This window comes from Rutidosis leptorrhynchoides, chromosome 11, assembly GCF_046630445.1.
Source record: "Rutidosis leptorrhynchoides isolate AG116_Rl617_1_P2 chromosome 11, CSIRO_AGI_Rlap_v1, whole genome shotgun sequence".
Classification (NCBI taxonomy): domain Eukaryota; kingdom Viridiplantae; phylum Streptophyta; class Magnoliopsida; order Asterales; family Asteraceae; genus Rutidosis; species Rutidosis leptorrhynchoides.
In genome coordinates, this window is record NC_092343.1 from 209386128 (window position 1) to 209404797 (window position 18670).

Consider the following 18670-nt stretch of genomic DNA (forward strand, 5'->3'; position numbering starts at 1 on the left):
TCGTGCGTAAATTTTGTTGAAAAAATGTCATCAATCACCGCCAATCCCAACATCTCACGTGGCCATCGCATGTTTTACGAACCATCACACGAGTTTCCAATTTTTTCATATAAATTCCCAACATAACATCCATTCTTTTCACCAATCAAATTCAACTTATTTCTCTCCTTTTCCTTTTTTTCTTTCTACCAAAAAGAAAAAAATGGCAAAATTTGTATTTCTACTAGCATTCACCTTAGTTTCTACTTGTGTTCTTGCTGCCACAAATCCATTACAAGGTAATGTTTCACTTCCATTTTATCACAAACTAACTAATACCATTTTCCCAAAATTAGCTTAAATTTTGTTTATATTCTAAATAAATTTTCACAAATTACCAAAAATAAACTTAAAGTTTGTTTAGATTCTACTTGGATACACATTTTACTATTATGTGTTTGTCATAAAAGGTGTCAGTTTAGACTGCAACAATCAAAATTGTAGAGTTTATAATCATATGTGCTCGACTAATTTTGAATACATATTCAATCTAACCAATTAATATTACACTTGTTCGTATCCTGTTACAGGTCTTTTACCTAACGGTAACTTTGAAGAACAACCAAAGGCCGCAGACGTTAAGAAAACCGTCCTACTTCACAAAACCGCGTTACCAAAATGGGAGATAACCGGCTTAGTAGAGTACATCCACGGCGGGCCCCAGCCCGGGGGGATGTACTTCCCAGTAGCAAATGGTGTGCATGCAATCAAGCTCAGTAACGCAGCTACCATCTCTCAAACTATTGCTGTTAAAAAGGGATCATTGTATGCTGTAACGTTCGGTGCTTCGAGAACTTGTGCTCAACAACAAGTGTTGAGAGTGTCAGTGCCACCTCATTCGGGTGATCTTCCCCTTCAAACTCTGTACTGCGCTGACGGTGGTGATGTTTACGCTTATGGATTTAAAGCGAATGATAGTAGTTTGAAGTTAACCTTTAGTAATCCCTCGGTAAATGAAGATCCAAATTGTGGCCCGATTATCGATGTTGTTGCGGTTAAAGAGCTCCTACCACCCAAAGCTACAAACCGTAATTCATTCTCTTAAAACTATATCATGATTCTTAAACGAGCCGAGTAGAGTCGAGCTTGAGCAGAGTTGAGATCGAGCAAAGTCATGCTTGAGCAGAGTCAAGCTCGAGCTTGGCTAGGCTTAAGTTCGGCCAGTTTAAAATTCAGAACTCGAGCTCGAATCGTTTCAAGCTTAATATATTAAGTTCAAACTCGGCTCATTTGAAATTACACAAGCTCGAATTTAAGCTCGACTTGTTTATATATATAATAGTTATAGTTATTACTATATGATATGATTATATATTAAATTCTAATATAAATAACAATTAATGTATATAAACGAAAGACTCGTGTAGGCTTGCGAGTTTGTTCGTGTTCGATGTAAGAGGCATGAGCTGGAGTTCGTTTTCTAAACAAGCTCCCAAACATATTCGGGCTCGAGCTCGTTTAATTAAACTCGGCTCAAATCGAACTTTTAGCAAGTCGAGATCGAGTAGTTCGGCTCTCATGTGACTACTAGACCTCTTGTATTAAGATACCATGAAGACAAAGACTATGATATCATCACTCTATTCATAAACTTTACTTTTGAAATGAACTTATCAAAATCTTATTGTTAACCTTATTGATTAATCTATTGCAGTAAATTTGGTGAAAAATGGTGGATTTGAAGAAGGTCCTTACGGATTATCGAACTCCACCAATGGCGTTCTCCTTCCTCCTCGACAACAAGACATAACATCTCCTCTTCCCGGTTGGATCATCGAGTCTATTAAAGCAGTTAAACTCATTGATTCGAAATATTTCAACGTCCCAAGTGGTCTTGCAGCGATCGAGCTAATCGCAGGAAGAGAAAGTGCGGTCGCACAAATCATCCGAACTATCCCAAACAAACTCTACAAGCTAACCTTTGCGATTGGAGACGCGAAAAACTTTTGCCATGGAGACATGATGGTTGAAGCATTTGCAGGAAAAGATACATTAAAAGCTCCGTTTAAATCGGAAGCAAAAGGTGAATGGAAGATGGTTAGTATGGAATTTAAAGCGATATCCACGAGAACTAGATTGAGCTTCTACAGCTCGTATTACCATATTCGAGTTGACGATACTGTATCGCTTTGTGGTCCGGTCATTGATCAAGTTAAGGTTCTATCGGTTCGATCGTAGAGGTGTATGTAGCTTTATCGATGTTGATTTGGACCCGAAGAATTATACGTATACTACTTAATTATTAATTAGATCAATATTTGATCTAGAATAATATAGAAAGAAAAATGATGCAAATGTGGATCCATGATGTATGGATCGATTGTTTTAATTGTTTAATATAAGATTCATTTATGTTTGTTTTTTTGGCGTTTTTATAATACCCATCGATTTGTCCAATTATATATATACATCGATCTTTCATTTCTGTCATACTCCAAACATCATGTGTAACATTTCAAATTTTTGGCTTCTGTAATGTCACAAGTCAACGATAATCATTAGAGAAATGCTAATATTTGTCACATGGCACATATTAACGATCATCAAGGTTTCGGAAATAACTTAAAATGCATTTAATAAACATTCATTTAAAATAACTTAAAATGATCTATATATTCTTTTATAAGAAAAGGTTAGGCTTAATTAATGCTTCTTAACATGTATCATAAGGAGACTTGTTAGCATAACCCTAATCATTAGTTAATGTTTGACAAAGTGTGTTCAAATTGGTTGGAGGTGGTATAAGAACCTCTTCACTTCAGGTTTGGGGAGATGGAGGAGAAAGTCTATAAACAAATGAATAAAGCTTTCATGTAGCTAACTAACATCTAACAGCCTTAACTAACTTCAAACTAACTAAATTACATTTAATCATAAAGTTTGTGTATTGAGTGGAGGTGATGTATGTATCTCTATACACTCTAAGTTGACAGTGTATATAGATCACAAATGTTAAACATGAAAATGCAATCATTATGGGGAGACTTGTGAAGGCCGTTAGTGAGTACATCGGCAACCTGAGAAGGACTTGGTACGAGCATGTTGAACAGAGTTGGAGGCTAATACAATAGTGGATTCATAATCGCATAATACTTGAACAAGACGTGTGAGTGGCCCCTGAAGATCAACTAACAGACTTTTCAACCATGTAATATTATAAGTGTAATAAGCAATTATATTCAGGAAGATGCCTCTAAATCTGAAAGGGAAATTCTTCAAGGTGGCAATTAGACCTATCATGCTATATGGATCAGAGTGTTGGCCAATGACGAAGGCGCAAGAGAGAAGGATGGAGGTGGCAGATATGAGGATGCTAAGGTGTACATTCGATAAAACAATGTTGGATAAAACTAGTGTTTTTTAGGGAGAACCTGAAAGTTAGAAGCATCATCGACAAGCTAAGAAGAGAACGGCTTCAATGGTTTGGGCATGTGAGGAGGCGACCTCTTACTGTACCTGTTATGAGAATCGAGACACTTATAGTTGACGGCGTGAGGAGAAGGGGTAGACCTACACGTAAGTGGGAGGATAGAATAAATCTTGACTTGAAGGCGCTTTACCTGACCCGGGACATGACTTCTGATAGGAATGTGTGGAAGACTAGAATTAGAATAGATAGTAGGTTTTGGTATGTATGTGTGTATCTGGATAGGTGTGCTGTCAGCTTGTGGGTATGGGTGAATGTTTGTATATGTCTTCTTTTAAAGTGATCTACGTATGAATGTTTATCTATGTATGATCTTCTTGTATAGTGTATTTTCGCGCTTTGATTTTAACTAGGACCCCTTCTTGGTATTGGGTATGTATGTGTGTGCAGGTATGTTTTTGTATGCATGGAGGTATGTGTATGTATGTACGCATGTTTAGGGTTTAGGGTATGGATGCATGCATTTTTACGTATGGATGTTTTTGGGTCTGTAGGTTTATGTTTGTTTTTATGTGTGCATGTATGTTTGCATTGTGTATGTTTATGGATGTTTGTAAGTATGTTTTTGTATGTATGTATGTATGTATGTATGCGTATGTCGGTATGCTTATGTTTGTTTCTATGTTTTTTGTATGTTTATGGGTGTATTGTAACAACCCAAACCAATAACCAACCGATTACGCGAAACAAAAATTAAATTTTTTATTTTTTTTATTCAGAAGAGTGCGCCACGCGCACCACCTCAGGGTGCGCGGTGCGCACAGGCCCCAATCAGTTCTGTCCGATTTTGCAAATTTTCAAATAAAGATCTCCCACTTCCCGACATATTTAGACGAAACGCTTTTCACAACATGCTATAGTAGTTAAAACTCACACGATTCAATAATAAAATGAGTTTTACAAAACGGGGCCCACAATGGCCGTTTTACGAGTTTCGTTCAAAACATACATGTTCGACCATAAGAGTTTAAATTCCAAGCGACACTATGAGCATGGTGTTTGGGGGTTAAACTACCCAAATCTCAGTCAAACTCCAAAAGCTATAACATCCAAAAGCGTCCCCTACAAACAAAGCGGGATCTCTAATCCATACGAATGCCCTTACCCTTGTCTCCGCCGGAGCCTATAAAAAGATAAACAACGAGAGGTTAAGCAAAGCTTAGTGAGTGCAACAATTATACATACACATATATAACCCATCTATTTACATTCGCACCCACCAAATACCTCATACGAGATATAACTAAAATAGCATGCCGTCTTACTCATAATGCTAACGACTCGTACACTATCACAACATCACATTAGCATATACACAACATAATATATATATATATATATATATATATATATATATATATATATATATATATATATATATATATATATATATATATATATATATATATATATATATATATATATACACACATATATATATAGCATGCTAAACAATATCCATCAACATAATATGGTTAACCATAACGCTATGGTGCTACCGGCACATGGTTCACACCATACGCATTTGAGTCTCACTCTTTTATAGTGCTACCGGCACGTGGTTCACACTTTGGCGCTACCGGCACGTGGTTCACGCCTCATTTTATAGTGCTACCGGCACGTGGTTCACACTTGATGCTACCGGCTCGTGGTTCACATCTCATTTTATAGTGCTACCAGCTCGTGGTTCACACTTTACTTTATAGTGCTACCGGCTCGTGGTTCACACTTGTTTATAGTGCTACCGGCACGTGGTTCACATTTGATGCTACCGGCACGTGGTTCACATCTCATAATACCCGCAACATACATGTTATGGTACTACCGGCATGTGGTTCATGCCATAACATTCACAAATAAATACGCCATATACACGTACGCATAATTATTCCACTCACCTTAAAGATTTGGTGATGGTTTTATCCTTCCGCAAGCTTCAAAGCCAAGTACCTAATGCAATAAGTACTCGATCAACAAACAAACTTGTTGGACTAAATGCCAACACTTCACTCATGTGCATTTAATGACTTAATGCATTAAATGCCCCATTTTCACCAAAACCGCCCCTTAAGGGTCAAGACCATCATTAATCACTTAAAAGCTAGTGATTAAGGTCCATCAACACTAACTAACACACAATTAGGGTATTTCATACCCATCTTTCCCAACTAGGTCAATCATTACACACTTGACTATTTTAAAACCAACACACCCATTTCGGGTTATCCACTAACCCAATGACACCCATTTACATTAATAACTAGGTGTGCTAGTAATTAACTAACCAATTATGACTAATAAACTCATTCATCATTTTGAAATCCTAGGTTAGTCATTCTTGAGTCCTCATGACTCAATCTTACCCAAGAACACCCAAAATCATCAAATATGGGTTTTATGTTCTTCATTTACCCAAACCCTAACCCTTACACAAATCAAAGTAAGGAAATCCAAGTTAGAACATATCACTACAACCAAAACGTAGCTAGAGAGGAGATGAACAACTTTATAACTCGAGCAAAGACTCAACACTAGCTCCTTCTTCCTTTGCTTGAGCTTTCTCACACAAGAATCTCACTCTCTCTCTAAAATTGAAGTGGAAAGGATAAGGTTGTTGATAATGGAGTTATGACTCACCCCAAACTGACCTGGTAGCCTTTAACTCATCCTCAAGTGAAATTACCAAAAAGCCCATCAAAATATCTGATTAAAACAAGCAGAACCCGGCTACAGTGGACAGTGCGCCACGCGCACCATTAGGTGTGGCTGAGCGCACCTTGCCCAGTTCAGCTTCTGACCTCAGTTTAGATACACAACGTCACCCACACTTCATGTACTCTATTTACAGCTCTGTACAATAATTATTAAGGTCTTACAACTCTCCCCCACTAAAATCGGAGCGCGTCCTCGCGATCCAAGCCGCATGAGAAGAGGGAAGGTAAACCAATACGAACTCTTCGGGCTCCCAAGTAAACTCGGAACCTTTACTACGACGCCATTGAACTTTAAAAGTTCTCACCTCTTTATTTCTCAACTTTTTGACCTTCTCATCGAGTATAGCAATCGGCTCCTCAATATACTCTAACTTATTGTTTAGCTCAATCTCGTCTAAAGGTACCCAAGATGAATCATCCGCAAGACACTTACGGAGATGGGAAACATGGAATGTATTATGGATCCCCGCAAGCTCTTCGGGCAATTCCAAACGATACGCAACTTCACCCACACGAGCTAAAATTTTAAATGGCCCAATAAACCGAGGAGCTAACTTTCCCCGTTTTCGAAACCGAATAACACCTTTCCATGGCGAAACCTTAAGCATCACCATGTCACCTTCTTGAAATTCGATCATTCATCTATGCTTGTCGGCATACGACTTTTGTCTATCTTGCGCCTTTTTCAAATGATCCCGAATCATATCAATCTTGCTATTCGTCTCCAAAACCAAATCGGTACTCCCGATTTCTCTTTGGCCCACTTCACCCCAAAAAATCGGGGTTTGAATCTACGCCCATAGAGTATCTCGTAAGGTGGCATCCCGATACTAGTATGATGACTATTATTGTACGAGAATTACACCAAAGGTAAGTGCTCATCCCAACTACCACCGAAATCAATAATACACGCCCGTAACATATCCTCCAAAGTTTGATTCGTACGTTCGGTTTGACCGTCCATTTGAGGATGATACGCCGTGCTCAATTTCAATTGTGTACCCATATCTTCATGAAACTTTTCCCAAAACCGAGATGTGAAACGGGTATCTCGATCCGAAATAATAGATATAGGAACTCCGTGTCTCGATATCACCTCCTTGATAAACAACTTAGCTAAAGTTTCCGATGATATCGCTTCCCGGATGGGAAGAAACAAAGCACTCTTCGTCAATCGATCAACTATTACCCAAATCGAGTCAAATTGGGTTCTCGCCGTCTTTGGTAACTTTGTGATGAAATTCATGGTAATGTGCTCCCATTTCCATTTCGGGATTTCTAACGGTTGTAACTTACCATACGGCTTTTGGTGTTCGGCTTTAACTTGCAAACACGTGAGGCATTGATCGACATACTTAACAATATCACGTTTCATGCCCGGCCACCAATACTCCTTCCTAAAATCAAGATACATTTTCGTCGCGCCCAGGTGAATGGAATATTTTGACTTATGTGCTTCATCAAGTAGCACTCGTCGATGATCACCCATTTTAGGAACCCACACTCTTCCTTGAAAAGATAACAAACCATGCGGACCTAAGGTAATAAACTCTGTTTGTCCCACGATTCGTTCCTCATGCTTATTGTTAACAAAAGCTTCGATTTGAGTCTCGCCAAGCTTTACAAGAAAATCGTTAGTAATAATCATGCGTAACGATCCTACTCATATCGCTGGATGTTGACTCTTTCGACTTAACGCATCCGCAACCACATTCGCCTTACCCGGATGATAAAGTATTTCACAATCATAGTCTTTCACCACATCCATCCATCTACGTTGACGATAATTCAAATATCTTTGATCAAAAAGATGTTTCAAACTCTTGTGATCCGAATAAATCGTACACTTGACACTATACAAGTAATGACGCTAAATTTTCAACGCATGCACAACCGCCGCCAACTCTAGATCATGAGTCGGATATCTCGTTTCGTGTTCCTTTAATTGTCGAGAGGCATAAGCGATGACTTTACCCCTTTGCATTAGAACACACCCGAGCCCATTTAAAGAAGCATCACAATAAACCGTCATGTCTTCTACCCCTTCCGGCAACACTAACACTGGAGCTTGACATAACTTCTCTTTTAACAATTGAAAAGTAATTTCTTGCTCGTTCTCCCAATTAAATCTTGCGTTCTTTCTCGTCAATTTCGTCAATGGAGAAGCGATCTTAGAAAAGTCTTGGATAAATCGACGATAATAACCGGCCAATCCGAGAAAACTTCGGATTTCTGTAGGCGTAGTCGGTCGTCCCCAACTCTTCACCGTCTCTATCTTCCCCGGATCTACTTGAATACTGTCTTTGTTCACAATGTGGCCAAAGAATTGAACTTCCTTTAGCCAAATTCACATCTGGAGAATTTAGCATACAACTTCTCCTTCCGCAACGTCTTTAACACACTCCGCAAATGATGTTCATGTTCCTCCATACTCTTCGAATAGACAAGTATGTCTTCGATGAACACAATTACCGACTTGTCCAACATAGGTTGGCACACTCGGTTCATAAGATCCATGAATGTCGCCGGTGCATTCGTAAGACCAAAAGGCATTACCACAAACTCAAAATGCCCATAACGCGTTCGAAAAGACGTTTTCTCAATATCTTCCTCACGGACCCGCATTTGGTGATAGCCGGACCGTAGGTCGATTTTCGAGAAATACGTTGCACCTTGGAGTTGGTCAAACAAATCGTCTATCCTAGGCAATGGATAACGATTCTTGATCGTCACTTTGTTCAACTCCCGATAATCTATGCACATCCGCATACTACCATCCTTCTTCTTCACGAATAAAACCAGAGCGCCCATGGCGAAGCACTCGGTCGAATAAAACCCTTCTCAAGTAACTCTTGGGTTTGATTTAACAACTCTTGCATTTTCGTCGGCGCTAAACGATAAGGAGTTTTAGCAATGGGGGTAGCCCCCGGAACCAACTCAATGCGAAATTCAACTTGTCTTTCCGCCGGAACACCCGGTAACTCATCCGAAAAAACGTCTTCAAATTCATTAACCACCGAAATTTCACGAATGGGTGGTGGCTCATCACGAGTATCAACAACATGGGCAAGAAAGGCCATGCCACCACTAACAAGGAAACGACGTGCCCGTGCAAAAGTGCATATCGGCACAAGTCTTCTTCGTTTATCACCGTGAATAATTAACTCTCCCCCACTTAGGGTCTTTACCCGAATAAACTTATCATGGCATGCAATATCGGCTCTATAACAATCGAGCCAATCCATACCAACGACGATATCAAAATCACCCAAAGTCATCGGAATGAGATCGATTTTAAAACTTTCGGCACCAAACACAACATTACAATTTTTGCACACATTAACCACTAGCGCCGTCTTGCCATCCGCTATTTCAACTTCTACCGGACGACTTAACTTAACTAGCGGTTTATTTAACTTAGGCACAAATCTTGGAGACACAAACGACAAATTAGCACCACTATCAAAAAGTATCCGTGCCGGATTAGAGTTAACCATGAAAGTACCTGAAACAACTTCGTTGGATTGCTTGGCCTCCTCATTCGTCATGAAATAGTTGCGACCCCTAGCCGTGCCTGCCACTCTCTCCAACCATTTAACATGATCGGTGTTCAAACCGGGACACTCCGGCCTCTTGTGTCCTTCTTTATCACAATTATAACAAGTAACTTTGTTCGGGGCATTGGTACAATCACGGGCCATGTGTCCTCTTTATTTACAATTAAAACACGTGGGCTCGTAACCCAGAGTATCACCCTTCTTCACGCTATTTGCACCTTCGGAACCCTTCTTTGACTTCTTGTTTGAAAAGTTCGAATGACTTGATCCTTCTAACTTTCTTTTAGAAAAATTGAAATCGCTTTTTCTTGGAACCTCCGGCTCAAAACCCCGAGCCAATTCAAATAACTCGTCAAAAGACTTAGCCGCTCCTCGACTAATCTAACCCTTAAACTCATCATTCATGGTACGGTAGAAATCCTTCATCAACTTGTGATCATCGCCAACATATTCCGGACAAAAACGAGTCTTTGCCAAAAAGGTAGACTTGAGAGTAACCAAGTCCATTGAACCTTATAGCAAATTGTGCAACTTGTCCCAGATTCTATCAAGGTCGGAAGAAGTTCGGTATTCTTTGAAGAATTCTTTCTTAAACTCCTCCCACGTCAAACTCATGCATTGCTCTTCACCATATAATTGGATTTTATCATCCCACCACAACTTCGCCTCTTCTCGTAACATGCTAGAACCATACCTCGCCTTCTTCTCGGGAGGACATTCCGCGGTACGAAAAGCTCCCTCGATATCGGAAATCCAACATGTGCTTTTCAATGGATCTCGTACCCCATTAAACATCGGGGGTTGAGCATCCTTGAAATTTTTGTAATGGAAGTCCCGCCTTCCATTCCCACCGTTACCATCACCCCCTTCGCCACGAGGATGAATGTTTCTAGCTTCTAATGCCTCCGCGATCGCGGTATTCATTCGCTCATTTATCATTTCGGTTACTTGCCCATCAACCGATTCTTGGAAAACCTTTCGGACATCGTCAATAAATTCCATTTTTAGCCTTTTAAAGATGGCCTCAACCTTGGCCATGAGTTCAACGTCCTCGCTCTTGCCTCCTTCATTGGTATCATGTCCATTTCTCATCTTCATTCTATAAAACGAAGTAAATTAAGCAACGAAACGAAAGGACTTAACACATATGTATATACATATACATCACACTACCCCATCTTGCTCAACAATCGTCGTACATCGCTTGTTTGACACGATTTGAACCCGTAACAATGGTAGCTAATCATTGTTACGCGAGCACGTCGCATTAACTTGCTAGTACAACGTCTATCTCGCTTGATGATTGCTAAACACAAAACAAAACAATTATCGCATAGTTAGTTCACCTAAAACTAGGCACTAACCAATCCCCGGTCCGACCCGTCTCCAACAAGTCCCGCATAACGCGCATACACAATAAAGTCTAAGTCTAGGCACCTATCTCAAGTCGCCTAAATCCCTTAGACCATGTTCTGCTACCACTTGTAACAACCCAAACCAATAACCAACCGATTACGCGAAACAAAAATTAAAATTTTTTTTTATTCAGAAGAGTGCGCCACGCGCACCATCTCAGGGTGCGCGGAGCGCACAGGCCCCAATCAGTTCTTTCCGGTTTTGCAAATTTTCAAATAAAGATCTCCCACTTCCCTACATATTTAGACGAAACGCTTTTCACAACATGTTATAATAGTTCAAACTCACACGATTCAATAATAAAATGAGTTTTACAAAACGGGGCCCACAATGGCCGTTTTACGAGTTTCGTTCAAAACATACAAGTTCGACCATAAGAGTTTAAATTCCAAACGACACTATGAGCATGGTGTTTGGGGGTTAAACTACCCAAATCTCGGTCAAACTCCAAAATCTATAACATCCAAAAGCGTCCCCTACAAACAAAGCGGGATCTCTAATCCATACGAATGCCCTTACCCTTGTCTCCGCCGGAGCCTATAAAAAGATAAACAACGAGAGGGTAAGCAAAGCTTAGTGAGTGCAACAATTATACATACACATATATAACCCATCTATTTGCATTCGCACCCACCAAATTCCTCATACGAGATATAACTCAAATAGCATGCCGTCTTACTCATAATGCTAACAACTCGTACACTATCACAACATCACATTAGCATATACACAACACAATATATATATATATATATATATATATATATATATATATATATATATATATATATATATATATAATGCTAAACAATATCCATCAACATAATATGGTTAACCATAACGCTATGGTGCTACCGGCACGTGGTTCACATCATACGCATTTGAGTCTCACTCTTTTATAGTGCTGCCGGCACGTGATTCACACTTTGGTGCTACCGGCACGTGGTTCACGCCTCATTTTATAGTGCTACCGGCACGTGGTTCACACTTGATGCTACCGGCTCGTGGTTCACATCTCATTTTATAGTGTTACCGGCTCGTGCTTCACACTTTATTTTATAGTGCTACCGGCTCGTGGTTCACACTTGTTTATAGTGCTACCGGCACGTGATTCACACTTGATGCTACCGGCGCGTGGTTCACATCTCATAATACCCACCACATACATGTTATGGTACTACCGACACGTGGTTCATACCATAACATTCACAAATAAATACGCCATATACACGTACGCATAATTATTCCACTCACCTTAAAGATTTGGTGATGGTTTTATCCTTCCGCAAGCTTCAAAGCCAAGTACCTAATGCAATAAGTACTCGATCAACAAAAAAACTTGTTGGACTAAATACCAACACTTCACTCATGTGCATTTAATGACTTAATGCATTAAATGCCCCATTTTCACCAAAACCGCCCCTTAAGGGTCAAGACCATCATTAATCACTTAAAAGCTAGTGATTAAGGTCCATCAACACTAACTAACATACAATTAGGGTATTTCATACCCATCTTTCTCAACTAGGTCAATCATTACACACTTGACCATTTTAAAATCAACACACCCATTTCGGGTTATCCACTAACCCAATGACACCCATTAACTAGGTGTGCTAGTAATTAACTAACCAATTATGACTCATAAACCCATTCATCATTTTGAAATCTAAGGTTAGTCATTCTTGAGTCCTCATGACTCAATCTTACCCAAGAACACCCAAAATCATCAAATATGGGTTTTATGTTCTTCATTTACCCAAACCCTAACCCTTACACAAATCAAAGTAAGGAAATCCAAGTTAGAACATACCACTACAACCAAAACGTAGCTAGAGAGGAGATGAACAACTTTATAACTCGAGCTAAGACTCAACATTAGCTCCTTCTTCCTTTGCTTGAGCTTTCTCACACAAGAATCTCACCCTCTCTCTAAAATTGAAGTGGAAAGGATAAGGTTGTTGATAATGGAGTTATGACTTATCCCAAACTGACCTGGTAGCCTTTAACTCGTCCCCAAGTGAAATTACCAAAAAGCCCATCAAAATATCTGATTAAAACAAGCAGAACCCGGCTACGTGCGCCACGCGCACCATTAGGTGTGCGCTGAGCGCACCTTGCCCAGTTCAGCTTCTGACCTCAGTTTAGATACACAACGTCACTCACACTTCATGTACTCTATTTACAGCTCTGTACAATAATTATTAGGGTCTTACATGTATGTATGTTAGTATATATGTATGTATGTATGCGTGAATGTGTATATGTATGTATATGTTTCATGTATGTATGTTTTATGTATTGTTTAGGTACAGATTTATGTATGTAAGTAAGTAAGTAAGTAAGTATGTATGTATGTATGTATGTATGTATGTATGTATGTATGTATGTATGTATGTATGTATGTATGTTTAGGTATGTTATTTTTTTTATACAACCCTATTAAGTGAGACAACAACAAACATCGATTTATTTACGACTTGACTGCCGCTTAGAAGATATATTGAACTTCATGCTTGATTTAAAACCAATAGAAATTTGATTCTACCATTTTTATGGCGTCTTTTTTTAATATCTTTTATCATGTATCTATTTATTTTATTCTTTTTATTTATTTATTTATTTTATTGTATTATATATTATTATTTTTATTTACTATATTTATTTTAATTTTTATTTTTATTTGTTTTATTTTATTTTCTCCTACTTTTTGGATCGGATGTTCTCTTGGAACAATCTCTTTATCCGTCGAACGGAGAGAGAAATGACTTTTTTTACTCTTGTGAGTGTTTCACTCGGGGTGGAGAAATGATTTCTCTTTATTCTTTGATAGAGGAAGGATCGTCTACGTCTCACCTCCCCCATACCCCACACATGTGAGATTGAGATTGTTGTTGTATTCAGCCTTTAATTTATATATGATCTTGTTACAACTCTTTATTTTCTAGATTCCCATGAGATTAGACAAGATCCAAGAATGATACACTAGTCATTGATGGATCTTCTATAGGATACATAGCCTAGTCATTGTCACAGTAAGCTTGCAATTTGAGATCGATAGTGTGAGGAAACTGTATACCTTCATTTGGACATTGTTAATATATCTTAGTACTTTATCTACCTTAAGAGGTAGAAAGATGAGGTTATCCATCGAGATTGAATATAGTTCCTCATATATGCCATTTTAACAAGGTTATTAGGTGACCTTGAGGTTTAAGTATGAGTGTAACACCCTATTTTTATATGGAATTATTTATTATTTAAAGGGTGTTAAATTAATTTAACATTTGTTAGAAAAAGGACTTGTCATGTAAAGGAAGGACTTAACTTGCAAGACTTTGAGTGGGTAAGGATAAAAGGGTAAAATAGAGTTAAAACCCACTCTAAGAGTGCTCCCAACCATGACAGGGTTTCTTTCAGGACTAACCAACCATTCAGCGCCACATCAGCACCTCCATCTCACTTCCTTCCCAGGACTAAACCCAGGACTAAACACTCCCAACAAAGACACTCCTCCTTCCATTTTTTTATTTTCTTTTTGAATTATTTTATATTATCAAAAAATTACAATTATTTAAATAAAACTAAACTTTTATTAAAAATTAAAAAACATTACAATAATTAAAATAAAAAAGTACATTAAAATAAAAAAGTACATTAAAATAAAAAATACAATTAAAATAAAAATACAATTAAAAAAAATTACATTAAAACATCAATTAAAAGACCTATTCTTCATCGTCGTCTTCTTGATCTTCTTCGTGATCTTCTTCATCCTCGTCATCGGGAATGTGTGAAGGTCCGGCTTCATCTTGGTTGTTTGGATTTCTTGTGGGATCATGTCGTATGCGATAATTTGGTGGAAGATTATGTATGTGTTCTACAAGCATATGTTCTAGTAGTTGATGTGATGCCCCGTACAAAACCATCGTGTACGAATCATCAATAACAGGATCATTACAAGGTTAAGTACTATATACTGTAATTAAAGAAGTTGCATTCACGATAAAAAGGTGATGTCATAACTGACATTAGATGTTTTACATTTCAAAAGCATGCTTCACTAAGTAGAAGCAAATAATAAGTGCATGTGACCACAATGGTCGTTACAAGTCATAGTTCAAAAGTACGAATGTTTGAATGCAAAATAAAGTAGTTCATGCGTGAACAACTCTAAGCAGCGGGTTCTACAGCACGACTAGTACACAGCGGAAGCAACCTCAAGCACCTGAGAAATACATGCTTAAAAACGTCAACACAAAGGTAGGTGAGCTATAGTTTAAGTATAACAGTATGTAAGGTAGGCCACGAGATTTCAGTGCTACAAAGAGCATTTCAAAACAGTATGATAAAGTATATGTTAACCGTGGGCACTTGGTAACTAACTTAACGTTTATACCCCCTGAAAGTACACTTGGCAAGTGCGTATGTTTACGAAGTATTAAACACTCGTTAAATGCTAGCGCTACTAGCCCGAGTGGGGATGTCAAACCCTATGGATCCATATCAAAGATTCGCGTTCATGGTTCAAAAACCAATGATTAAACGTTACCGAGCTAAAGGGAATGTTTATGCCGTTGTATAACCCACACATATATAAGTTTAAGTACTCGTGCCTAGTATGTAAAACATAAAATCCGCATGTATTCTCAGTTCCCAAAATAAGTTAAAGTAAAAAGGGAATGTTATAACTCACAATGATATGTAGCGGTAAAGTAGTAGTCGGGAAAGGTGTGCAAGTAAACGGTACGAAAGTCCTCAACCTAAGTCAAATATTACTAAGTCAGTAAATCATCTTAATAGGTTTAAAAGTATGTATTTAAGGTCTTAAGGGTCATCATCATTCATCATTAAACAAAAGGCGTAAGGTAGGTTTCGTTTATGAAAGTAGTTTAAAACAAAGTCTGACTTCAGTCAGTCACCACGGCCTCTACCCTTACTGAATTAAGGTGAGACCAGTGGCCATGGCTCCGTATATGAGTCCCTTAAGTGTGGTAAAATTTACAGAAGCAAACTCTTCTTCGTTTGACCGTGGCGACGGTCTAAGTGCGAGTAGGTCAGAAATTTCTGCACAACGTTAAAGGACATAGTAACGATCGGAGGGCCATAAATCCTAAACCGTAACTAGGATTAAGACGAGTCCTATATGAAATGTTATCTACTCGAAAAGATCTATCTAAAAATCAAGGTTAGAACAGCCCAGGTCTACTGGTCTATTACAGAATCACCAGACCAGTAGCTTTTGGACAGAACAGTGAGTTTAAAAGGGTTCCGGTGGTCTTGGTGTTTGATGTTCATCATGGTTCTCATCCTTGATGCATATAGCTTCAAGTGTACAACTCATTGATGTATCTACATCATCTTAACCAAGTCTTGACCATCATAACCCATGTGCAAGTCTAAGACATGAAGCACAACTCACTTAAGGGTTGTATGAAGTTTGATGAACCAAAGTTGCATCAAAGTCTTAGATCTAACACATACATGGACTTTAAAGCTAATAACAAGTTACAAACTTGAAAGTAAACTAACTAATCAAGATCATAAGTAGTAGAACATAGTTCTTAGTTTGATCTTGAAGATCCAAGACTCAAAAGTCTAGATCCAAAGTTATATTTAAAGAAAACTTATTTGTGTGTTCTTGAACTTTCAAGGTTAACTTAATTTGTTCAAGAGATATGAGATCAAGACTAACTTGTAGTACTTGACCATATAAACTAACTACATGAAATTAAAGTGCATAAATTGAAGAAGTAAACTTAAATAAACAAGAAAAGGTTCATGGTTGTTCATACTTTAAAGATTCAAACCAAGGTTTGATCTTTAGAAAGTAAACTTTAAAGTTTACTTCATGAGCTTCAAGTATGTCTTTAATCAACACAAGAACTTTATAATCTTTGAAACATTATATGTAGAACCTAAACTAGAGAGTTTAGTTCTTGATTGTCCTTGTTAAAACAAGATAAAAGATGAATCAAACTAGAAAGTTAGATTCTTGAAACATGTAAGTAAATAACAACAATTAACAAGACAAGTAACATTAACAACAAAGAACAACAAATGATGATGATGATTTGCATGTATGTATTACGATTTTAGGGAGAAAAGAAGAAGAGAAAATGTCTTCAAGTTTACTTACAAAGACCAAAGAAACCTTGAGAGAAAAAGAGAGAAAGATAATTGCAAGTAGAAGTGTGTGTTTGTGTTTGAATGAGAGAATGGAAGAGTGTAAGTAAAAAAAAATTAAACCCTCCCTAGTATCATCAAAGGTCACGGTTTTGCTGCAGAAATTAGGAGGGAGAAGTTTGTTTGTTGGATACTTGGATGAAAAGCTTACAAAAGATGGATTTAAGGGTGCATGCATGGGGAAGGTGTGCAACTAGATTCCAAGTCTTCTTTAACTAACTAGTTCATGAACTAATTGATACTTACAAGTGAAAGAGTGGCTAGTTAGTCCACTTAAAATGTAGGGTGGGCTTAAAAGCCCAAAACCATGAGTCCATTACACTAACAAAGCCCAAGTTCAAATAAATCACAAGTTAAACCAATTAAAGCCCAAGTAACTAACTAATAGCCTTAGTTAATTAAAATGATTAATAAACTAATCATGAATGTAAATAATATCTAAAAATATTATTCGTGAAAGTTTCGGGTGTCACAAAGACGTTTCAGGCAATTAAAGTCAAGTTCGGGCAATCATGGCAACATGTAAATGTAATGACATACATTCATTTAATCACACGTATTAATAATAGTAATTATTAATAAATAAATGTTGGAAATTCCAGGGTCGTTACATTACCCACCTGTTAAAGAAAATTTCGTCCCGAAATTTAAGCTGAGGTAGATGGAGGAGTCGGGAAAAGGTGAGGATACTTCCGCATCATTTGATCCTCTCGTTCCCAAGTAAACTCAGGTCCTCGTTTGGCATTCCATCGTACTCGGACGATCAGAATCTTGTTGCGTTTCAAAGTTTTGATCTCACGATCCATAATCTCAACTGGTTCCTCCACAAAGTGGAGTTTGTCGTCAATCGTAAGTTCCTCAAGTGGTATGATAAGTTCAGGTGCAGCAAGACACTTCTTCAAGTTTGACACATGGAAGGTAGGATGAACTGAGCTCAATTGTGCTGGTAGAGCCAAACGGTATGCAACGGGTCCAACACGTTCCAAGATTTCAAAAGGACCAACGTATCGTGGGTTTAACTTTCCACGTTTTCCAAAGCGGATCACACCTTTCCAAGGTGCAACCTTCAACATTACACGATCACCAACGTTGAATTCAAAGTCTTTACGTTTAAGATCAGCATAACTTTTTTGGCGATCATGGGCAGTCTTAAGTCTAGCTTGAATCTGAGCAATCTTCTCCGTCGTTTCATGGACTACCTCGGGTCCGGTGATTTGCTTTTCGCCTACTTCGGCCTAACAAATAGGAGATCGGCACTTATGGCCATACAATGCTTCAAAAGGTGCGGCATTAATGCTCGAGTGATAACTGTTGTTGTACGAGAATTCGGC

General features: G+C 38.2%; 1 protein-coding gene across 1 annotated transcript; it reads left to right on the forward strand.

Moving 5' to 3' along the window:
• The first annotated feature begins 202 nt into the window (after positions 1-202).
• On the forward strand, positions 203-2217 carry LOC139877805 (protein TEEBE-like). Its single transcript, XM_071865220.1, has 3 exons — positions 203-278; positions 570-1067; positions 1694-2217. Exons 1-3 carry the CDS (start codon positions 203-205, stop codon positions 2215-2217), a joined length of 1098 nt encoding a protein of 365 aa, XP_071721321.1.
• Positions 2218-18670: the final 16453 nt, after the last annotated feature.